General features: G+C 33.9%; 1 protein-coding gene across 1 annotated transcript in view; it reads left to right on the top strand.

Annotated features, from left to right (window-relative positions):
* The window catches only part of SCLT1 (sodium channel and clathrin linker 1), a 103,982-nt gene that overhangs the window by 46,260 nt on the left and 32,356 nt on the right, over positions 1-25,366 (top strand). The window contains exons 10-17 of the mRNA XM_006917768.3: positions 2,400-2,490; positions 3,968-4,059; positions 8,373-8,550; positions 10,936-11,034; positions 17,077-17,148; positions 21,801-21,875; positions 23,691-23,836; positions 25,255-25,366. Coding sequence (XP_006917830.1) covers positions 2,400-2,490; positions 3,968-4,059; positions 8,373-8,550; positions 10,936-11,034; positions 17,077-17,148; positions 21,801-21,875; positions 23,691-23,836; positions 25,255-25,366 — 865 coding nt within the window. The remainder of the gene's footprint in view (positions 1-2,399; positions 2,491-3,967; positions 4,060-8,372; positions 8,551-10,935; positions 11,035-17,076; positions 17,149-21,800; positions 21,876-23,690; positions 23,837-25,254) is intronic.

The raw sequence follows: 25,366 nt of genomic DNA, 5'->3' as shown, positions 1-25,366 counted from the left end.
TGTATTATGAGGGCTGGATTATAGAGTCTTTTTTTGCCTAGGATGAGTCAGGGAAGCCTTGAGATGAGGAGACTTTTGAACTAAGTCTTGAATATTGAGGAAATTATCAAAAAAAAAAAAAGGAGAAGAAGCCTATTTTTTTTAAACATATGGAAAAAGTGGACAAGGCTGTATTTAGGAAGCAGTGACTTCGTAGTCTGTTACACCTGGAACATACATTTCAAATGGAGGCAATTGGCAAGACATGAGGCTCACTGAGGCCAGACGAAGTCCAGTCTTATATACCATGCAGAGGGGTGTTGATCGTGTGTCCAAAGAAGTGGGGAGTCCAGAGATCGTTATTAAATGAGTAATTTTTTCACTAGATAATTTTTTTTTTTTTTTTTGCAGATAAGATGCATTGTAGAAGATGAATTAAAGAAGAGACAGGCAGTGAAGGGATTAGTTCAGAGTCCATTAGAATAGTCCTGGGAAGTAATGATGGGGCCAAAGACAGGGCCATGAACATGGAAATGGAGTACACCATTGAGAGACAATTTAGAAGTAGACTCGCTAGGTATATTAGATAGAAGTGAGGAAGCCATCTATTATAGAGGTTTGGCCGTGGCGGGTTATCTGATCTGCCTTTCTGTCGTTGGGCATCAGATTGCCGTGACACTCTTACGGTCAAGTGATTTGCATTAGGCCAAATTATTAGTTGGTGACAGAATCGGGTTCTGGACTCTAGGGTTCTCCACATGCACCTTATTCCCACTGTGTCTCTAACAAATAATTTTTTCCTTAATCATGCTACAATCTTACAATTGTTTATAGTTTGCGGTGTACTTTAATGTACATAATCTCTTCCATCTTGTTTAGCAACCCCATGAGACCAATAGAACAAGCTTTATTATCCCCTTTCTGAAGGCAAAGAAACCAGATCAGTGTGGGCGCTATGCCTATTCAGAATTGTCTCGGTTTTATCATTACTACTTAAATATCTTACTCCTTATTTATTGATTCACATAGTAGATGCACTCTTGGAATTATCTCTAAGCTTAAAGTAGATTTTAAATGTACTGGTATAAGGTGGTTTTTGTTGTTTGTTTTTGTTTTGTCATTTGGTGAATCATTTGAAAGTAGAAAACAATCCACTTTATGTTTGATAAATTCAGATTTTTATAAATTATATTTATTTAAATCAAAGCATTTTCTTATAAAATATTATAATAATATAATCTTATAAAAGATTGGAACCATTTTTTGGTAGACAATATATCATAGAGGACTCTGTTTAAATACCAATTTCATTACTTGTTTGTGAATCTCAGGGCAAGTTGATAAACTTGTCATCCTCACTCTCTGGATTTTAGTTTGATATAATAATAGTACTTAATTCACAGTTATAGCATTAAGTAAGATGATGTCTGCCAAGCATTTACAACAGTTTCTAGCACCTAATAACTAACTACCTGATACATTTTAGCTATTATTAGATTTTTATTTACTATTTTATGCTAATCAGTAATGTAATTTAAAGACTGCTAAAAAGTCAAAAGTAAATGGATTGACATTTATTGGGATTTTTGCATCAAATAATTTCTTTAAGTTCAACAGCACTATAATTTATATTACATATAAAATGTAATTAAGAAATAAACATGGGCAGTCCCTACACTAACGTAGCTTTCTTCCTAAAAATGTATGTTTTTTTACGTAATTCAAGAGTACTTAATCGCTTTGATGTTAAAAATCTCTTTTTTTCTATTTCATAAAGTCTTAATATTCTAAAGCCTTTTTTATGGGGATCCAAGAAGATATTGAAACTTATTTGTTACTATTAGAACACTCAAAAACTTGAATTTTTTTGTACTTTGCAATTACAATCTCTGAAGGAAGTAAATATTATACTATTTTGGGACATATCTCAATTCACTACGTTAAGTGGGTACATAATACATACTTCTGGTGTTTAAAGATGGGTTGAGGTGTTGAAGCTTAGGTTTGTTTCCATAGAAAGGCCAATCAGAAATACTCCTCTAACCTTAAAACGTAGGGAAATTATAGACATAAGTGTGTTCTACTTACTGCGCTGGTAGTCAGTGTGATGCTCTGACATAATTTATCAAGATGATAAAGTTCTTTCTCATGAAATATGTTGAATTTTGTGTTTAAAATGTAGTTTATATAAATAAAGTATTAATGACTCTCATTTTACATCCCCCAATTAAGCTGTATTTTTTCCTCTTCACTTTCATCCACGTGCATTTTATTAATAATAAAGGAATCTTATGGTGTTTACCCCTCAGATCCATTTTTTGGTGCACATAAGTACTGATTTTACCAAATATAAATTTCTGATTTTTAAAATTCTTTCTGGTGTGTGAAAACTGAGTTTATTAATTTATTTTCTTTTTCAGGCAAGCCAAGTTAGACATGAGAGTTGCAGTAGCAAAAGTGGAAGAGTTAACTAAAGTGACTGAAGATCTTCAAGGACAGATGCAAAAGAAGGTGTTTCTTATTTCTAAGATAACTAATTACCTGTAGCTGTTTCAATGTATTTTATTGTTGATCTGTTTGGATTACATATAAAGAAGGTTGATGGAAAATGAATTAATCATTTACTTGCCCTCTAAATGTAAAATATGAAATTAGGAAGCTAAATTATAATATTGGAAATAACTATATTATACAGTTTTCAACCAAAATGTATTAGACGGGAAAGTGTAACGTGGCAGTGGGGGATGGTCAATAGAAACTCACTTTCAGTGAACCCAGCTGTTGGATTTAGCAGACAAAGGCAGAAGGGAGGGGGCAGAAAAGATGTTTAAAGAAATAATGGTTGAAAACTTTCAAAATGTGGTAGAAAACATTAACAGATCCAAGATCCAAGGATAAACACAAAGAAAATCACTTTTAGACACACCATAACAACACTGACAGCCAATTAGAAAGAGAAAGTATGAAAGCAGTAACAAAAAAATGGCATAAACAAGGAAATGGCTATGAGTAATGGCTGACTTACCATTAAGAAACTGTGGAAGCAGAAAACACTGGAATAATATATGTGAAGTGCTGAAGGCGACAAAAATGCTCACTAGAAAACTATGTTCAGTGAAACTATACTTCAAAAATGAGGGCAAAATAAAGGCATTTTCACATAAAGAAAAACAGAGAAGTTGTCAGCAGAGCTGTTCTTCAAAAATAGTGAAGGAAATTCTTTAAGCCGAAAAGAAACAATGCCACATAGTAATTCAGATATAGGAAGAAATTAAGAGCAACAGGAATTATAAATATGATATAATATATCTACATATTTTTCTTTTCTTTTATTAATACCTTAAAAGACTTGACTGCTTTAAAGCAGAACTTAGCCCTCTATTTGATGAATTTATTAAGTATGCAGATTTACAATATGACAATGGCACTAAAGTCTAGCATTGTATATGGAAAGAAATACACTGTTGCAAAGTTCCAATGTTTTCTCTGAAATTAACTCTAAATAAATTGAGATAAATTAAAGATGCATATTGTAATCTCTAGAGCAATCCATAAAATAATTTAAACAGAGCTAATAGCCAATAGAAAAATTAAAATGGTATTGTAAGAAAGTATTTCTTTAACACACCAGAAGGCAGAAAAGGATGAGCAGGAAGTTTTTTAAAAAGATAGTACAAATAAAACCTATTGATATATTTCAAAGCATCACCATGTCAAAGAAGAACTATCCTGTTATAATGTGATGCAGAATAACTTAGTTAAGAGAGCTTATTCTGAAGGCAGCCTCAGCCTACAAACTCCTGCCTTGTTTTGTTAGACTTGCACTATAAAAATACAGTTGTTTGAAATATTGGTGGCAATCTATATGCAATTAATGTTTTGATTATTGACTATCTAATACTTTAGAGGGTGAACTATTATCTTCATGCTGTATAATGATGTATTGAATTTTCACATAAAATAAGCTTCCCATTTCTTCATTTTCTAGGAGGAGGATATGGCGTCTGCCCAAGGAAGAGAGGAAGCATCAGATAGGCGTTTACAGCAGTTACAATCTAGTATAAAACAATTAGAAACAAGGTAAATTGTTAAATACATCTAGCTTTGTCTATATGCTTCAAAATATATTCCATATTAGAATTTCAGTATTTATTTTATAAGTAATAAACTATAATCATTGGTTTAAAATGTGATTTATTAGACATTGTTTATTTTTTAATCATATTCAAAATATTGCTATATTTTGAACATATATTTAAAGATCATTTCTGTCTTTACCTTTTCCCCAAAGCAGTCATAGCATTTAGTCTATCCCAAAATTAAAAATGTTCTTTGCATCTTGAAGCAGAAAATAATAAAATAATAATAATAATAATAATGATGATGATGATGAGGTTAGGTAAAAATTATATAGAATACCCATTTCTTACTAAGTAGATACACAAGAGAAAAATACCTGAGAAATTGTTATAGATGAGCGATAATTTTCAGTTATTTCAGGCCTGTACTCTTATTGAATATATTCTGTAGCTTTGTCTTTAATCACTATCTTAATGCAAACATTCACTCTAGAATCTTTTGTTGTCATTTCTTAGTCCTTATTGGATGTTCCCTTGAGAAACTTGAAAATTGTCATTTATAATCTATTAAAGATACAGGGACCAAAGCCTGTAAATTCACATTATGGTTTAAAGCTGAAAAATCGACTCTATGATTGAAATCTGTTACCTTCAAAAATACTCTGCTGCTCTGAGCCCATCAAAAATCGAGACCTCAGTTCCAGTCACAGATCCATGGCTAATTTAGTGTTTGTTCAGAAAAAAAAAAAAAAAGTATATTTGACCATCTGTCTTCTATTCTCCAAAATGTTGATGAAAGTAATGTCTTTGTGCACAGGAGGTTGAGAACTAATTGATTTTAACTGCTACCTTGAGATTCTGAGGTTGTAATTTTTAAGTGCTAGAGTTTTTTTAGGTTTTGTTTTTCATTTTTCTAAACTTTTCAGCAGTGGATTGTTTTACTGTTTTCCTGAACTTCCTTGTGTTAACGTTAGGAAAAAAGTCTGTGGCTGTAGATTTGCATTTCTGTTATTTTAGTAGCGTTCTGTGCTATGAAAATAAATGCTAGAGAGACTCAAAACAGTGAAATGTGAATGAGTGTCACGTCCTTTAGTACTGAGTCATAATGAATCAAGTTGTTTATTCATTCAGCAGTGTTTTAAGTTGTCTTTTTAATGTTGAGGATTTGGGGAATTTTGTTATTGTTTCATTTTGTTTTGTTTTTAGTATAAAACCTAGCTGATCCCTAAGAGGAGGTTGCTCCGTATATAAGAAAATCTAAGGATATATTTTTAAAAATATATTTTTTTCCTTAATTTTTTTTCTTTCTTTCTTTTTTTAATTGAAGAAATGTTTAATTGTTTTTTTTTTTCCCCCTCCGTCTACCTCCCCTCTCCTCCCAAACTTCTGGTAAGGATATTTCTTTAAAGTCTAGTATTCAGCTAGCCTCCTCTGAAGAAGAAATTTTTACATTGGCTGTCAGTTAGAGCTATTAAATTAATATTAAGTTCCTGTTGTGATTAAAAAATGGTTATATATTTTAAAGTTTTTAAAAAAATCTCTTGTGTTTTTATATAAGAGAATGCAGTTATTTGTGTACTTCATATGTGGCTCTAGCAATGTTCAGCCGATATGTTTTAGGTGTATCCTATTTCATGGAACTGCCAGATTGAAAAGCTATATTTGTAAGGATTATCTTCGTTCCATAAAATCAAAGACATTTTGACGTTAAATACTTTTTATTGTAGTTATTAAAATTATTATTATTTATTTTTAAAAACATTTGTATTCTTTCAAATGCCAAAAGTATCTATGAAACATAAGTCATTTCATTCCATCTTCCAAAGATAGATCCCTTTGCCCCTTTTTTAGATGATTTTTGGATCCTGGGAATTATCTCCAGAGAATGACAGTTCTCTCTGGGAAAGACTTCTCTGGTTTGTATATGCCTGGTAAATAAGGCAGGAGTTAAATAAGTAGAATGGCTTTGGCTTTAAACTCCCTCTTCATAAGGTATTCATGAGTCCACCTCTAGCTACCCAAGAGGACATGGTGAAGTGGAAGGGTGAACTGATTTCAGTAAAGTGACAGGTGTCCTATGCCTCTGTGGGAGAGAGAGAGTGCTTCATTTTCTACCCAAAATGCTCAACCAAAGTATGATGTAATTGTATAATGTCCTGTATGCGAATCATTGTGTAAAAATATGAGATGAATGAATCCATTAAAAGGCAGAGACTTGCAGATTTTGATTAAAAAGCAAGACCCAGTAATCTCTTATTTTAGAAAACACTTAAAACAAAGAATAAATGAACTAGAACAAAGATCTCAAGAAAGGAAAGATGAAGAGGATTCATTTTAAATTTAAAATAAAGATTTTAGTGGAGAATATTAGCAACTTATAAACAAAAAGAAAGTGGGAGTAATAGTATTAGTATCACACAAGGTAGGGTGTAAAGGTAAAAGCAGTACATAGAATAAAGAGACCTGATATCATGAAAATGGCACTATTTTGAAAAAGATATAACATTAGTAAACCTAAACACAGCAAATAATAAGACAGTTCAATATGTATTGCAAAAGCTAGGAAATGCAAGAGTGATTTGATGAAAATACAGATATGGTCATTATTTTTGACCTTCTGCATCTCACCTCTCTTCCATCTTTGGGGAATTCCCCAGTTTAGCTCCTCATGGAAGACCAACTAATAATTTTGGTGAAATTTTGGGCATGTCCCTTACTACAAAGCTTCATACCTGGCTTTCCAACTCTCCCAGTGAGTCTGTGAACTTACCAGTATCTTTTTAATAAACCCTTATTCCACTGAAATTAGAGTTGGCTTCTGCTGCCGGCAACTAAGAACCCTGACTAAAATACCAGTAGACCTTAATTCACTTCATTCAGAATTAAGCAGATCTACTAAACAACAGCAAAAAAGAAAAAAGAAAAGAAAAGACAGACAGACAGACAGACAGACAGACAGACAGAGAGGAAGAGAGGAAGAGAGGAGGAAGGAAGGAAGGCAGGAAGGAAAGTTTAAAAAAGAGAGAAACGAAATGAAAGGGAGAATGAGTTCTCGCAATCCCCAAGGCAGGGAAAGCGAGCTGCGCTGTATCCCGAAGCCGCCTCCTGGCCGTGCTGTGCTCCGGTGTGGAGCAGGAGTGGGAAGGGCATAGAGGAGCCTTCTCCTGCCACCATTTAAGGGAAAAATTACCTAAAAATAACAAAGAAAAGTATGAATTATAGGTAAGAGTTGTCTCACCAGATCACACCAGAACATGTTACTAAAGGTGTACGGGAAAACAAATGAAAGGCACAACAATCTTCTGCGGAAATCCAGGGGATTGCATTAGCATTCTATGGATAAGGGAGATCATCTTTATAAAACCTGAAATCCCAGAAGTTGGCGAACATAGAGACACTAGGCAACAACAATCAGAAGTAGACTTGGGAAAATATTTGTAGCATATAGGACAGACCGAGGGTTAACATCTTAATATTCAAGAGTTCTTGTAAAGGAATAAGCAAAGTAAATAACCCATAAGAAAGAAATAGGCAGAGAATATGAAGAAGAAATTTAAAGATGATAATTCACATAGCTAACAAACTTTAAAAAATATACTTAAACTCTCCAGTAGTCAGGGAAATACAAATTAACAGTGAAAAGAAGTTACATCCATCTGAGTAGGAAAAGAAAGAGCTTTTGGATATATTGCTTGAGGGGATTTCTACATTATTGAATGAGAAAAGGCTGTATACTGTGATCTTAATTTTTATTATACAATATTATGTTTAAAAACCTATGGATATATATATATATAATATGTGTATTTTTGTGTGTGTATGTATATGATTTTATGAACATGGAGAAAAATATTCAAAGATATACATTAGTAAATTAACATGGATTACCTGGATATAGAATCGGAAAGGGGAACTAAACAGAAAAGGAAAGGAAAAAAGAATACCATATAAATAGAAAGAACAACTCGTTCTTTAAGGATTTGCTTTATAACATTATCATGTAGCTATGTAATACAGTGTGATACTATAGAAGGTGTAGCATAATTACAGTCAAAATAGCGAGGCACAGTCACTGCCCACTGCTCGTTAGCCATATGACCTTAATCAAATGCTTACGCTCTGTTAAAATGCTCTGGTTGTTGTTTAAAAAGGAAGTAACAAAATCTACAGAACTTTTATGCAGATCAAATGAGTAAGTACATGTAAAAGTAACTGGAATAATGTTTGTCCTGTAATAATAGATGCTCAGTAACTCTATCTCCCTCCTTCCCTTTAAAAATATTTAACTTTTACAATGTGATTATTAACTTTTAGATTATGTGTAGCAATCCAAGAAGCCACTCAATTAAGAACAGAAAAAACACATTTGGAAAAACAGACTCGAGAGTTACAGGCAAAATGCAATGAATTAGAAAATGAGAAATATGAAGCTATCGTAAGAGCCAGAAATAGCATGCAACTCTTAGAAGAAGCTAACCTGCAAAAAAGTCAGGTAAGAAAACTAGTTAACGTGTTTATAAAAAATAAAATCCCGAACATTCCTCGATGTGACCTAATAGGAAGGGAATCTATAACTACAGAGTAATCCACATGAAAATGAAATTGCTGTGCTCACCATTAATAGACATATTATATTCTTGATGATAGGACTTAATATCATAAAATATAATAAAATGTCAGTCCTCTCCCAAAACATATCGACATGTCAGACTTTTCTTATGTCTGCAATCCTTGCATAAGTAATCTTCATCCCCTCTAGTCTCATACTCTGAAATACTGTTATAGCTCTTTACTGCGGTATACGCTCTATTTTATTCAGTTAAATCAGACGGATCTTATTCATTTTTATTTCCCCTTTATCTCCTACACGATCACTCTAATAGAGCAGCAGCTTAATTGACAGGAATTAAATTGAACTATAAAGATTTATTAACTGGAGCCTTCATGTCACTGTTCCTTTTTTCTTGACCCTCTAACCATTGATTCCTCTGCTACCACACAGCATATTTTTATCTGTTACCACTTCCATATGGATGGTATATAAGTTTATAGAAGTCACAAAGTAGATAGATTTGTTTTTAATGTCGCTGCCTACCTTATGTAGCGATCATTTCATCATTGATTCATTTAACCGACATTAATTGAATATGTAGTGTATGCATAATACTCTGCTGGGAAATATAGAGAGTACAAAGGAAATGCTTGTTTTATTTATATTTCCATTTTAACATAGTAGAGGGTTTTCCAAGAGAGCTATTAAAAAACAAAACAAGCTCTTAACACCTAAGTTAGCTGGAAGAATTAAGAGCAAGACAAAGTTTTTCAGTCTCCTCCGAAGCCCAGTCATGTAAGTAATTTTACCATCCGGTCGCTAAAGATGAGCACTTTGTGTAGAGCAAATGGACAGAGAAGGTAGTAGTGACACTCAGTTGCCTAACCCTCAAATCTTCCCACCCAAGTCAGTAGACCCTTACAGAGGCTGTTTATGTCTATAATCTTAAGCTCCCTCTTGACTCATTGCTTAATTGCTAGAGGGCTCCCACCTTCAGGTGCTTGTTCTAAGAAGTTTCTTTCAACTGATCATGCAAACAGACCTGAAGCATAGCCTAGCACAGCTCTCTTACAGTGCTTCCCCCTTTCCTCGCTGTCCATCGTCTCATAAGGCTGTTACATCAAAAAAGCTGTTACTCTAAGAGCGTGCCTATTGAAGCAGGAGGAAATTTATTAAACAATTTTTAAAAAGAGATGGGAATGTGTATGGTTCTTTGGATGATAGCAGGATCAGAACACAAGGCCACTTGTATGTGATGAGAGACAGAGACGGAATGAGAGGGACTGACTGATTGACTGACTGATGCAGTCCTAAATTGGAGGCGTTCCAGACTTGGAAAGGTATTTGGGCTAGAGATGTAAATTTGGGAATTTTCAGCATATAATTGATATTTAAAAGTGAGATTGGATTAGAACACCAAGGGATGGCTGTCGATGGAGGAAAGGACCACAACTGAATTCAGTCCCATTTTGAAGAGGTTGAGAAGAGGAAAAAAATAGCAGTGCAGACTGAAAATGAATGATAAGTGAGTTAGGAAGTAAATCAATAGCTAAAAGCCAGGTAAGAAAGTAAAACAAGGTGGGGGAGGGGGCGGGTAATCAATTATTTCAAGCATTGCTGATGGATTAAATCAGATAATTACTCAGAATCGACTCCCGTCATCGGTATGGAGCTTGCGGTTGGTAAAAGCCTGATTGCAGTGCGTGTGAGGGAGAGAGAACCGGAGATGAGCACGGGCAGACGCGGAGGAGTCCTGCTCCACACGGTAGCAAAGGAATGGGCGTGACCGACAGCAGAACGAGGATTATAAGAATAATTTTTAGGTGGGGGACGAAAACGAGAGGATGGATAGAAGTAGGTGGCATCGACGGTGTTTGAGGTGTGAGGTGACAGAGACTTAATTTGAATAATACCAGATAACGGCAAGACTTAATTTGAATAATACCAGATAACGGCAATAACCAAATCCAAGAGATTTTCCCAAGAATATAATACTTGGACTTGATGACTTATTTTGTATAGAACTGAAGGAAAATAAAAATTTAAACATAATTCACAGATTTCCAGCTATAGATATTAGAGGAGTGGTAGAAATGGCTGAAATAAATACCAGAGGAAAATAAATTTTAGTTAGGACAAGTTCAGGTGAGGAGGACAGAGAAAGTAAATATCATTCATGCCACAGGCAAGAGCTCCAGGTCGAGATGTCTACAAAGTTTAGCATAAGGTATTTGCTTTCAAGAAAGTGATTAGCGGATAGGTTTTTACCCATCTTTATTAATAATGAAGTGATCTGTAATACCATCAAATGATTATTTTCTGAAGGTTCTGCTTGAAGAGAAGCAAAAAGAAGAAGATATAGAGAAAATGAAAGAGAAAATTTCTCGGCTTATGCAAGAGGCTATCATAAGAACGAGGAAGGAAGTAAGCGTTTTTAATATATTTAAAATTCAAAATTTTACAACTTAAGACTAAATGCCACCTAAGCTTTTGCCTGATGAACCTAGTTATTAACTAACAGCTAATTACATCAGTTGTGCCAAACTTCAAATACAAATCATCTCAGGATAGTAGCACTCGCTCTTCGAGCTAGAGTGGGCAGCAGCGGAGGGTGGGGAGATGGGGAGGAGAGGAATATAGGATAGGAATGTAGTGAAGATTAACACACCCGAAGCATAAAATTCAAGAGGAGACTTAAAAAGAACCTTAGAATGCTTATGAAACAAGAAAACCTGCTGCCGCTTGCAGTATCTGAGAGCAGCGGTCCCCAACCTTTGGGCACCAGGGACCGGTGCTCCTGTGAGCATCTAATGCCTGATGACCTGAGGTGGAGCTGAGGTGGTGATGTTAGCTCTGGGGAGCGGCTGCAAATAGAGATGACGTTTCCCTCTCTCACCTGCTGCTCCCCTCCTGCTGTGCGGCCCAGTTCCTAACAGGTCCTGGGCCGGTAGCAGCCCGCGGCCCAGGGGTTGGGGACCTCTGTCTTAGAGCATCTGAGGACTGGTTAAATCTGGTTCAACCTCTTATTTTATTGGTAAAGAAACTGAAACCCTCAAGAGGTTATTAGTATAAATATATGCTACTTAACGCTAGAACTTAGACTCATTCCTTCTCCTACGATACTAAGTGCAGCATTTTTTCAGTCCCGTCATGCTAATATTTATACAATTTGTGAATTGTGCGGTTGTTTGCAGTTCTATTATCAAGATTAAACCTAATATTTTTGTGTTAAAGTAATGAGCTTTTCTTGGTTTGAATTGTGAGGCTTATGAAATTGAAAACTGTCCTGGAATGTAGGTTTGCTCTCATATGAAGAGGCAAGGTAGACATATATATATTTGCCTTGCCTCTGGTAGAGATGTGAATCAGTTCGTAAGTGGTACAGTCAGAGCTGAAAGTGTAAAGTGAGTTCAGGAGAAAAAAAACACAAAAACCCGTTTTGAAAATGAAAAACGTAAAATGCAGAATGATTAAGTAACTGGCTTAGGGTCCCACCTCTGGCAGAGCTGGGATGCAGGTGCAAGTCTGACGATTCTTGAGCCATATCTCAATCACTGAGACATTCTTTTACATTAATTTCTATTTTTTTATTTTTAGATATTTTCAAGCGCATTAAGAAGGTTGAAAGAAATGTACAATGAACACTTATTTACCCCTCACCCAGATAACTCTTAAAGCCTGGCAACGTTCGTTCCCTTTTGCCTGACATTCGGTCAGACTGTAAGCATCATAACACTTCACTACTAGCTCGGCGTCTGTTTCCTCAGGAAAAGGCCATTTTACTACTCAGCTACACCACTATTACCATACCTGTAAGCAATCAACATTACTTCAATACAGTCCATACTCACGTTTCCCTAACATGTTCTCTATAGCTGCTTGCGTTTTTAAATCCAGGATTCAATTCACGTTTATGCATTATTGCATTTGGCTACTATGTCTCTTAGTCTTCATCGGTTTAACCCAAACACCTGCCTTACTCTGTATGGTACAAAGATCCTTTGTAGAATCCAAGCCAGTTGTCTTTCAGAATATTCCACATCTGGATTCATGTCACTGCTTCTTCTTAATTAGATTCCGGTCATTTCTGGCAGAGTGATATGCATACCTCCCACTTCATCACATCAAGAAGATGTAATGTCAGGTTTTGCATCAACAATGCTAAACTTGACCATGTGGTTAAAGTGGTAAGGCCAGATTTCTCCCTTGTGTACTTATAAATAATTGGGGGAAATACTTGAAGATCATGCAGGCATCCTTTTCCACCAGAATCTTTCATCCAGTGGTTTTAGCATCTGTGTTGATAATCCTTGCCTGAAATAAATATTATAGTGGTGATTAAAAATGATAATATTCTAATCCCGTTATTCTTTCTGTATATTTATTAGCTGTGATTTTTCAGTAGTGCCCTGCCCCCCTTTTTAATATCACTGTGGATTCATGAATCTTTTTAATTTTTTTATGTTATAATTCATTACCATCAGTCATTTTTATTCTCCATTTGTCTCTCTAGCTTTCTTGCATAAATGATGTTCCTCTCATCTCAGCCACAGTTTCAAAGAAGCCTTGGTTATAACTTTTTTAGTTTGCCATTTTTTTTTTGTCAGAGATAAGAATTAGCAAAAGCAGAAAGTCATGGTTTAATTTTTACAGTAGTATTTGCATTAAAATGCTTACCTACGTATTCATAAAGACTATAAGATAATTAACAAATTATCGAAACTAATACTTTCTTTTAAAGTGAGCTTCTAATCTTGTATGTCAGCTATACTTTAATAAAAAATAAATTTAATAAATAAATAAAGTTAGCTGCTGTAGGATAGTTAGATACACTATGTATTCCCCCACTGCATAAAATAAAGGTGTTAACTTTTTTCTTAGCTATACTTTTTTATGGACAGTATTGTTTCTCAGCTAGGTAGACTGAAGCGAACTGGTTTTTTAAAGCCTCATCACTTAAAAAAAATAAAATCTAACATGCTTGCTTTTCCCCTAAGCAATTAAGTGGCAGAGTTTTAATTCCTACAGAGTTAGTGTATAATGTTTCTTGCTGCAAAAGCATTTCTCAGGAATCTATTATTTGTCACTGTCTGACTGAAATTAGGTGATTTCCCAAGGTAAAATTTCTAATCTGAGGCAGAGTCTAAGCTAAAGCCTGGGGCTTTTTGTTCCTAGTCTTGTGTATCCTTTCTGCAGAGATCCCTGTCCTGTTCTAGGGGTTAAAAACACTAACTGTGGCTGAAGTTTAAAATATTCTTGACAACATAGCTTTAAAATATGTTAATAAATTTTGTTGCTTTTAATGCTAAACCTATTTTTATCAAAGTACTCATAGTATGAGTACCCCTCATTGATTTTCTAATCATAAAATAAATTCACATTAATTTTATGGTTGATGGAGGTTGTCTTTTGCATGAATCCTTAAATGATCTCAGTGTAATTTTTCAAAAGTGTTGTGATCTCTGTATTCAGTCCAAACCTTTCTACAAACGTGAGTGTTCAACTGCCTGCTAAGGTGTAGTTATCTCTCTATGTAAACAGTCCTGCCTGGGGGTCTGAAACACAACATATCTGAAACTGAGCTCCCTCTCTCACACCCCGATCCCCGCTTCCTCCTGGGCTCCTTTTCATGCCTCGTATACAGATTTCTCTGCTCTTCCAACTGTTCACTCAAGAAGTACTTGTTGAGCACTTCCTATGTGCCAGGCACTTTGCTGGGGCCCTGCCCTCTCCCAGTCCCACACTCTTGCCAAGTTGATATTTTAAGTAAATTTTTATATTATTATCACTAAAAAGTAATACATGCTCATTATAAAAACAAGTAGACATATATAAAGTATGTAGAAGAAAAGTAAAATCATCTATAATTCCACATCCTTTGAACTTTCATTTGATCTCAGATTATCAATGATATGATATAATTATCGGTAACACAAAAAATTGTGGAGATATATACACCAACCTGTGAATAGCTCTAAGCCTAGAAAGCAGAATAATGAGGAACCTTTCACTTTCGACATAATATAATTCAGCCATGTTTTAAATTTCAAAGAGTAGGTATTATTTTTTGTAAACAAACTATATATTATATATATATACATATATACACATATATTGCATCTTATAGAGCATGTGACATAACCTTATATCCATTTATATGTTTTAAACACATTTTTAAAAGTTTTTGTTTGAAAGTTTTCAGTTGTGTTGGTGATAATTGCCCCATTTATTACAGTTTGACATGTCCTCTAAATAATTCAGAATTGTTGAATTGGGGATAACTTATGTCTAATGACTTCACAAGCATCTATTTTTATTAACTAAAGTAAATATAATGACCAAATGATCACATATTTCTGGGTGTAAAATTAAACAAAAATATGACAATAGCATATTTCTTTAAAGTACGAAAATAGCAATTTTTCATATAGCTCTCAAACAAATAAAATTCAATTTGTGAAAAAAGCATGGTTTTCTTAACTTTTGATTTTAAATCATGGCTTAAAGTTGGTCATCAAAATTTTATTTGTCCAGGTAAGCAATAAAATCATATTCGTCCAGGTAAGCAATATTAACACCATAATGGGCCTTTTGTATTCCTATTTTCTGTTAATTCACCTTGCTATTTGGTTTATAAATATCCTTACTGTCCATAAAGTTATAGAAGAAAATGTTTACATAAAGAAAGTGAGGTTGGGGGAGATAGGGATTTTAGTCCCTTTGCAGATTTCTGAGCCCCCGTCACAGCAAACCAACTCTCACATGTGTACATTTGCTCACAGAACAGCATGTGTGTTGTGTTGTATCAGATACTGACCCCCAAAAGTTCTCTGGCTTCTGGAGCAAAGATGTTCACTGGTGATATACCATCAGTGTCAGTAGCCCTACACAGTCTTTTTTTATAGTTCGAATAGTTTGATTCACTGACTTTGTCAGCGTTACTGTAAAAATATTTCAAAATATATATACTACTGTGGTCATAAACACATTAGTTGCATCCTTTCTAGATACTAAAAACTTAAAAAATTATGTGAGAGGCAGACAGATACGGCTGGGCTTATAAGAAACAAAATTTGTATATTCTAGGAACCTTCACGGCTTAATTTCTCTGTGCCTTAATCTTCCTCAGCTGTAATGGGAATAATAACTAGTTCATCAAGTTGTTGAGAAACTTAATGTGATCATAACACATAAAGCACTCTGAATAGTTCCTAACGCATTAAACCTCAATAAATGCTCACTGACCCATAAATAAGATGGATTGATCCTGAATATAAATATCCATAGGAAAAGTCTATATCAATTGTAATCTAAAATAGAGCTAAAATGAACCCACATATGTTTGACATTCCTTCAAAAAGATAGCATATTAATTAACCAAATAAAGTTTTAAATGTTCTAAAGAAGGTTTATATCATGTTTTAGAAATAATCTCTTATAAGATCCTTGAAAATTTCCAAAAACCTTTGGGTCATAAATGTTTTGCTGCTGATACATTATCAGTATCAATATTCCTCATGGTCTTTTTAAAAAGTATGAATAGATATTAGGAAAAAAAATATTGCCAGAGGAGCCACCCTGGTGAGATGTGACTAATTCTTCAAAATATTCTATACACATAAATTGCATTATTTCTGAAGATATTTAATGTTAAATAAGGGTTTTCTTTACCAAGTAATTTACTTAGCACTGATACCTGATGTGCAGTATAAAAGTATTCTATTTATAAAAGAAAAGTGCCTTTTAAGTTATTAATTACATTTTCAGTGTAATTGAGTTTTTCTCTTGACTTACTCTATGGCAGCAGTTCTCAAAGTGTTGTTCAGGGACGCTGCAAGATTACACCTCCTTTCATAATTTTAGGAAAACACTGTTTGCTTTTGTCATACTCATGCTCCGTGAGTGTGCAGTGTTGTTTTCCAGGAGGTAGTGATATGTAGCAACACAGCAGGTTGAACACAGAAGTAGATATGAGAATCTGTCTTCTGTTGAGCAAGACATTAGGAGATTTGCAAAAAATGGAAAATAATCCTACTCTTCTTAAAATATTTTAATTTTGGAAAATATGCTTATTTTTTATAAAAATATATTATTTGCGTTAACCTGTATTAACTTTAATTATTATTTGTAAAGGGCTTAATACGTAAATATTTTGAAATTTTCTCCATGTTCATTTTTAAGTAATAAACCTCAATAGAAAGAACTCATCATAAACAAAGATCTTTGTTTTTATAATGTAAAGGATCCTGGGCCAAAAAGTTTGACAAACACTGTCCTTTAGAGTGTATTATCTTGTTCTCACTATCATGATAAACTCTGACTCTTTAATACATCATGTGCTTATTTATCTTTTATGCCCTAAAAGTTACAACTTTATTTTTTATCAAAATTATTATCCTAGATGTATATATTGGATATTCATTTTTATCGTAGACCTAAATAATTCATAACTATCTTAATTTAAAGGTTGCAAACACAAGAAAACAATATAATGTACAGATTTCTCGACTATCAGAAGAACTTTCAGCCCTTCAGATGGTATGTATGTTAAGACATATGAATATTATTTCATACGAATATTATTTATTTTAAAGGGCAAGGTACATATTGGGCATTAGTTCATTCAAAAAACATGATAAGAACTATGCTAGATACTAGAAAAACAGTGAAAATGAAGATGATCATGTTATCTATGGTCTTGGGACTTGTGGTGTAGCAGAAAAGATGGATGGTATTTATCACATTTTTCTATAATTACCTGTCTTTGACAAAGAATGCGCATGGTGCTATTGAGCGCCCAGCTACAGGTGCTACCGTACGCTGGGTTCACTTGGGAGACCACGGAGGAAGAAAAAGTATGTATGACAGTGGGAAGGAAGAAGGCAAGCCTCCGGAACGAAACGAGCCCTGGAGGGTGGAAAGGCAAAGAAGGGAAAGGAAAGAGTACTTGTGTGACTAGGGGTGGATTAAATATATAAATTTAACATGAAGATTTGATGAAATGGAATTTAATAGTCTTGCTTACCTAGAATTAAAAGTACAAGAATTTCCAAAAATTGGGAAGATGTCCGATTGATATTTAAGCACATCTGAAAGGAGGATCAGATCTTTTCCACATTCTACAAAGTCTGAGCGTGCATTTGTCATCGTGTACGGGTCCCGAGACCAATAGAACGAGAGACGGTGTTACTTTTTTGTTATTTAATGTCATTTGTTTTCATGATATAGGAACATTAAGTAAAATTGATGGGATGCAGTATAGCCAATTGGTCATGTCTAATTCTTCGTGGCTTTTCAATTCTACTTCCTCTTCTATCGCTTTACTATTTTGCTTTTTCTCTTACATAGACTGATTTAGCTATCAAACGATTAACAGCTTTGAGGAAGAAGGGTCCTACTTCAGTCCAGGATCATTAATGGGTTATAAACTCTGGAAGGGGACAACATTTATTCTTTCTGTTTTCCCAAAGGAACACACACTGTATGTGACCTGCAGGGAATTTTAAAATAACTGTTAGCCGTGTAACAACCAGAGCTATAGAACTCACCTTAGAGCAAAGAATATATAATTCCAGATTATTCCAATAGATGTTTCTTAGGATTTATAATAAAACAATTCTAATTCATAGCTAAGTGGATTTTTCTAAAAATATTAAATATTATCTGATATCAAATTGATTCCATGGGATAAACTGTACTAATTGAAAAGTGTTTAAATATTAAGCATTTAGAAATACTTTCAAAGGAAGACATGTTCAGCTACTTTAAAAAGCAGATTTTCTCAGGAAACTCAGGCTATAGTTTGAGGCAAAATACCTTGATTTCTATGCTTAAGTGCCAGTTTTACCACTTATGCTATAAAGATGAAATCAGGGAGGGAAATTAAGCATAGTTTAGCTAACTCAAATTAAATTATGTTTGCAAGAATGAGAAAAACTTATATTTTAGGTTACTGTGCAGATTTTTTTTTTTTTTGATAGTTTTAAGAAAAGGCTAGAGCCAGTCTATCTCAAGCCTCATGTCTCCCTGTGGAAAACAACACACACAGCCTTTATTCTCTCCTACATAATATACTTTCTCTAAGAATACTCAAGGTTTTAATTTGGCCAAATAGCAGAGGTTGTCGTTAATCTATAGTAAATGAGGAAGAAGATTGATTATAAATGCCCAAATTTATACAAGTAAAATGAAACATTTAGTATGATCTTTTTTTGATCCTGAAGTTTTTAAAAGTCTAATTTTTAATTTCCAAATCTATGGGCATTTAGACATCTTTTTTTATAAATGATATAAATGGTATTTTTTATTTTAAAAAATTACACATGTAATACATGAAACCACCAACTATAAAAAAAATATTTGAACAATATCAAAGTGTAGTGAATAAAAGTGACACCCCCTTTTTCATACTCTTTTCCCTGGCGTACCACTTCTTCCTCTTAGACACCACTACTGACAATTCAGTGTGTATCATTCAAGCATGTGGATGTGGGTGTTGATATAGAGAGAGCCATGGGGTTACAATGTTAGTTCCTTCACTAGAGAGAGAAAGGTCAGATCACATGAAGCCTCTTGGTTCTTCTGTCATTGAGTATTCATTTGACGTCAGCAGTAGCAAAAAAAAAGAAAACATAAATCATTTAAGTGGATGAGTGGCTCAATACCAAGCACATCAGATGCTGTTATACTAGCTCATTTAGGCATCTTTTCATTGTTGCTTTCTAATCTACTTAAATAGAGGCCACAGATCATGGTCTATATGATATTGATTCTTAATATTTGTTGTGACTTTATGGTACACTATGTAATATGATTCTGCAAATACTCTGAGTACTTGAAAAAATACGTACTATCATTTGGTCATATCTTCCTCCAAAGTTAGGAATTTCAGTGGTGGTTAATAGCAAATATCCATGAAAACCTATTAGTTATAATTTTAAATGTTTGTTTTAATACAAACATTTCTAATAGAATTAGTATATTTATCTATAAAGGTTTCAACTTTTCTGTCTCATTTTAACTTTGTTTCAGATTAACTAAATATTCTTTTAGCCACTCTCATTTGGCAATGAAATTGTGAACTGGATGGAGAGAGTTGTATAGCATATTTATAACATACCTTTCTATATGCCACTTACAGATCCAGGAGTGTGACCCAACCTTGTTATTAACATCTACATTAAAAAAACGTATGGGAATCATATTGGTAGATTTAGAAAAAACATTTGACAATAACCAATACCCATTCATGATAAAAACTTTAGCAAACTAGGAACAGAGGGGAACTTGTTCAACTTGATAAAGAGTGTCTTCAAAAAACCTACAGCTGTAAACCTGAAAGCTTCCTCACAAAGATCAGAAGTGAGGCAAGGATGTCCCCTCTCACCACTGCTTTTCAACATCATACTGGAAGTACTTGCTAATGCAGCTTGATCATAAATGAATGAATGAATGAATGAATGAATGAATGAATGAATAGGAGGAAAGAAAAGGTATGCAGATTGGGAAGGAAGAAATTTGCTTGCAGATGAATGGTTGTCTAGGTAGGAAATCCAAAAGAATCAACAAAGAGACCCTAGAACAAAGAAGTTATTAGAGTAAGGTTGCAGGATACGAAGTTAATATGCAAAAGTCAGTTTCTTTCTTATATACCAACAACGAACAAGTGGAATTTGAAATTAAAAATAATGCCATTTATGTTAGCACCCAAAAATTAAGTACTTAGGTATAAACCTAACAAACTATACAAGAACTATATGAGGGGAATCACTCTGATGAAAGATATCAAAGAATAATAAATGAAGAGATAGCCAGTGTTCATAGATAGGAAAACTCAGTATTGTCAGCATGCCAATTCTTCCCAACTTGCTTGTCTAGAAAATGGAATATTATTCAGCAATAAAAACAAATGAGCTATCAAGCCTTGAAAAGCATGGAGGAAACTTTAAAGCACATTACTAAGTGAAAGATGTTAGTCTGAAAAGGCTATGCCCTATATGATTCCAAGTATATGACATTCTGGTAAAGGCAAAACTATGAAGACAGTAATGAGGTCAATGAGGAGAGAAGGATGAAAAGGCGTAGGCAAAGCATAGAGGATTTTTAGGACAGTGAAACTACACTGTATGGTACTATAATGGTGGAAAAATGTCATTATAAATTTATACAAACCCATAGCATGTACAGCACCAAGAGTGAATTCTAATGTAAACTGTGGACTTTGGGTGATACTGTTGTATCAGTGCAGATTCATCACTTGTAACAAAATGCACCACTACAGCCGGGGATGTTGGTGATGGGTGAGGCTATGCATGTGTAGGGGCAGGAATTACATGGGAAATCTCTGTAACTTCCACTCAATTTTGCTGAGAATCTAAAACTTCTCTAAGAAATAGTGTCTTAAAAAAATCACTCAGGATGAGTTCTAAACATAGGAGAAATCCCAAATTTCACACCATAAAACTATCTCTTACATAGATTAGCAATATGTGTAACATTAAAGTTTAGTTTTTTATACACTAATAGTTCTGTCTTAATAAAAGATAAGTTTAGATTAATTACAAAGTAGTTTCATCCAAAGCATAATTTACAATTTGTAGAAAATATCACATCCATTCTTAAAAGTAAGTCAATAAAAATAAATAACTGTGAAGAACCAGTCATTGTAATGATCAGTTGTTTTTAGTTTTAGTTTTGTTTGCATTGGCTGTTTATAAGTTTTGCCAAAAAAAATAATAATAATAACTTTTAGAATTTATATTCCTACGCTAGTTTCAGGACAAAGATTATCCTCAAGATGCTGGGCCTCTGTCTAGTTCTGTGTTTCCTTTTAAAATATGTCATAAGAGTATATTAAAAGAAAAAATATATAGTGTGAGAAAGGGGTCTCATTTATTTATTTTTCTCTCTGGAATCCCTCCACTTCTATTACCTACCTAATTTGTTTACTTAGAACTCCTTGTCATTCTGTACTGGAGGTGATTTCTGAAATCCTAGGATAGGTAACTCTTTGAAGAGTGAGGGGTTTTTTGTTTGCTTTTGATTTTTTTTTAATCAATGCGGTCTTGCTGTACAGATAAATGTATGTAAATGTGGTATTCCTGTTATGAACAAATCATTCTACTCTATTTTTACTCGTTTTCTTAAGGATTTACAAATATAGTTATTTACAATATGACTTGAATTTATAGGAGTGTGCTGAAAAACAAGGCCAAATTGAACGAGCCATTAGGGAGAAAAAAGCAGTGGAAGAAGAACTAGAAAAGGTAAAAAGAAAAAGGAAAAAAATAACTGCCTAAAACCCAACTGCAAATATTCAAAATTCTGTCTGCTTCCATCACACTGTCTACTAGCAACCCCTATATTATAAGTATTCTCCTGGTGAGTGTTTTTATTTGCTTGGACTGTATTCAGAATCTGCTTTTAAATACTGGCATTGCCTGCATAAATTTCTTCCCAAGAGTGGCCACTTTATTTGAACTTTTTATTCAAAGGTACAAATTTTATGAAATAGCTATATTCCTTGCTTAAACCTCATTCCAATAATATTTTGTCTGTCTTCTCTTTTTAAATTTTATGCCAACTCTGAATTTAGGTCATCTATGAATATAACAAGTATATTTAGCTAAAAAATTATAATACTACAGTGATGTACAGATTTTTATTTCATAGGGAAAATATTTACCCCAATGATATTTGAGAACAAAATATTGTGAGACGTCTATAGTTTAAAGTTTTTTCTTACTTAGATAACTTTTTTTTTGGTGGTAAATATTCTACTCTCTGAGAGTGCCTTGTGGACAAGGGGGAGACTAGATTTGATTCAGCACATACTTTTAGGTACTGCATTGGGAACTGTCGTAGAAAGGTTAAATAATTTGCTCAGTGTTAAAAAATAGTAAATGATAGAGTCAAAGTTTGATTTTTTTCAAAAGAGATCTATGAAGCATAAAAAGCATGTGATATATCTATGCTCTTGATATAAAAAGATCATAATAACATCAGATAGTAATTTACAAAGCATAGCATTGTATAATCCCATTTGTAGGGGTTATAAAATAGAAGTGTACGTGGTCATGTTCAATGTAGGACCTTCATGGTCACCACTGTCCTTCAAGGTTGGTGCCTTCTCAGTTTCCATCAGATGTGTCCATTTAGATTACTACCTGCTGCGCATCAGGGCTTGGGATGAATTTTTAATGTCACATAGCATAGGTTAAGGAATAGGCTTTACTGAGGAAATTTAAACTTACAAGGCTAAAAGCAACAGGTAAAGAGAAGGCACAGGCAAGTACTGCAGGGTAAGTGTTTTAGTAGCAGAGCGTTGATGTGCTGATAGTCTGTCTTATAGAGCAGGAGTGACAAAGGAGCCTTGTCATTGGGAGAAGACACAGGTTCCTTTGTCCAGGCAGTCTGGGTTTGATAGGTAGCTGTGTGTAGGACTGAAAATGTGAACTGCCTAGCACTTGGAGACCTTGCGGTTCTCAGGAAGTTACAGCCTCTGTGTTGCGGGAGAGGAGTCAGTCTCATGGGAAGCTGAGCTTGGGTACAGCCACTCCTGCTGGGTAGGGGGAACTGCCACTCCAGCCCGATCATTGTCGAGTTAACCCGGACTAGGATTGTGGAGTCACTTTCAGGTAGTTCTGCTCATTGCACCCCAGAATGCATTGCACCCCAGAATGCATCCGTGTTTTCGAATATGAAATGTAGTATTGATGTGAGGGATATTCATCCAAGAATCGAAGCAGTTATCTCTAAGTGGTGATAGAGTACTTGTTCCTTACTTCAGCTATTTTACATGTCTTTTTAAAATACTAAAACTATTTAAATAATTTACATGAGCAAGGATAATTTCAAAAAATACACAATTATTATTTTATAAGTCAATTTTTAACATCACATTTTATAAATGCGAAACAACCAAAATTACTTATTGATGTGTTTTAATATGTTATGGTGGAAACCGATGAACACACGATCGTGGATTTTGATTTCTTCTCAGTGATTTCAATTTTTTAACCTATAATTTCTTAAGACAGTTCTCTTCTGTAAGGTAATATACATATAAGCCTCTTCTGCAGGTTTACCATGAAGGCAGAGTAAATGAAAGTGATTGCAGAAAACTGGAAGAAATGCACCAAAGATGCCTGGTTGCAGAGCGATCCAATGATGATCTTCAGCTAAGACTTAAGACAGCAGAAAATAAAATAAAACAACTTGAAATAAAGTAAGATGTACTTTAGGATTTTTCTATGATGACATTTTCAGAATTAATACAATTTTTGACAGATTCTTTACTTTTTTATAGGCATTATAATTATATCTTATGTTAAAAATAACTTTAGCACAAAATAGATTTTTTTCAAGATCATTTATTTCTGAAGACTAATTTCTATAGGAAGATAATATTTAATAGTGCTATACCATTTTATTTTAAATTTCTCCTTTCTGGCAGTTAAATAGGATGCCTATACGTGGTGTCATTTACCTTGTTTCTCTGTCCCATGCAGTTCCTAAAAACTGGTAATTAAATCAAGAGGCTTGATAAGATCCAGTTTCTTTTTTTCTTTTTCTTTTTGGTAAGAATTATTCATAGGTGGTGATATTTTGGACTTCTCTTTAGAGACACATAATGTGTGTTTGTTTCTGATCTTAGCATCTTTCTGATTTTAGCATCCTTTGATGATCATTGCTAGATTCATCATTTTATTAGACACTTTGTTAGCCGAAGTTGAGATGGAAAAGAAAAATCTACAGATATTATGGGAAATGAGAGCCTTATATATTTCCTGTGACACCTGTTGACCAGGGGATATTGACAGTATTTGATTTTCTGAGATTGAAAAGATAAAAATTTAAAATAAGAAGAATAAAAGTTAGCAGTGTAGTGAAGCAATATACATGTTTGGAGGTTGTATCACCCAATAAGCCATTGTAGAGAAAGTTTAAGAAATATAACCTATTTAAACTATTAAGTAAGAAGTTTATAGAATTAGAAGTTTATAAAAACTATTTCTAAGACATATATGAAGTAGGTCTTATAATCTGGGAATATGGTCAGCTAATGTCTTTTCGTTAGTTAATGAAGTAGTGGAGTTTTAATTATTTCCTACTTCGCCTCTCTTACCATCGGCTTTAGTTCGTCCTCTTGAAGACCTCTTGACATAATGATTCTCAATGTTAGTAAAAATTTGAAAGAGATTTCACATAGATTTCCTAGGTGAATGATAACACTTCAGTTTATCTCTTCTTAGTTAAGATTGCTAAATAGAATGTATTTGCCTGGCATAACATAACATTGTGACATCACATATTTTAAGTCTACAGTGGAGAGAAATGGCTCAGAACGAAGAAAACAAAAGTCTATACTGTAAAATATACAGACTTCTCGACTTCTACTACTTATCACTAAATTTAAGTTTCTTTTGTTTTTTTTTTTAATCAGTTCCTCAGAAGAGATATCACGTTGTCAAGAGATGGTTCAGAAACTTCAGAATGTGTTGGAGTCCGAGAGAGAGAATCTACAGTGGAGAGAAATGGCTCAGAACGAAGAAAACAAAAGTCTATACTGTAAAATATACAGACTTCTCGACTTCTACTACTTATCACTAAATTTAAGTTTCTTTTGTTTTTTTTTTTAATCAGTTCCTCAGAAGAGATATCACGTTGTCAAGAGATGGTTCAGAAACTTCAGAATGTGTTGGAGTCCGAGAGAGAGAACTGTGGATTTGTCAGTGAACAGAGGCTAAAACTTCAG

Source organism: Pteropus alecto, unplaced genomic scaffold (assembly GCF_000325575.1).
Source record: "Pteropus alecto unplaced genomic scaffold, ASM32557v1 scaffold17, whole genome shotgun sequence".
Taxonomy (NCBI): Eukaryota; Metazoa; Chordata; class Mammalia; order Chiroptera; family Pteropodidae; genus Pteropus; species Pteropus alecto.
This window is presented reverse-complemented; position numbering and strand designations above follow the sequence as displayed.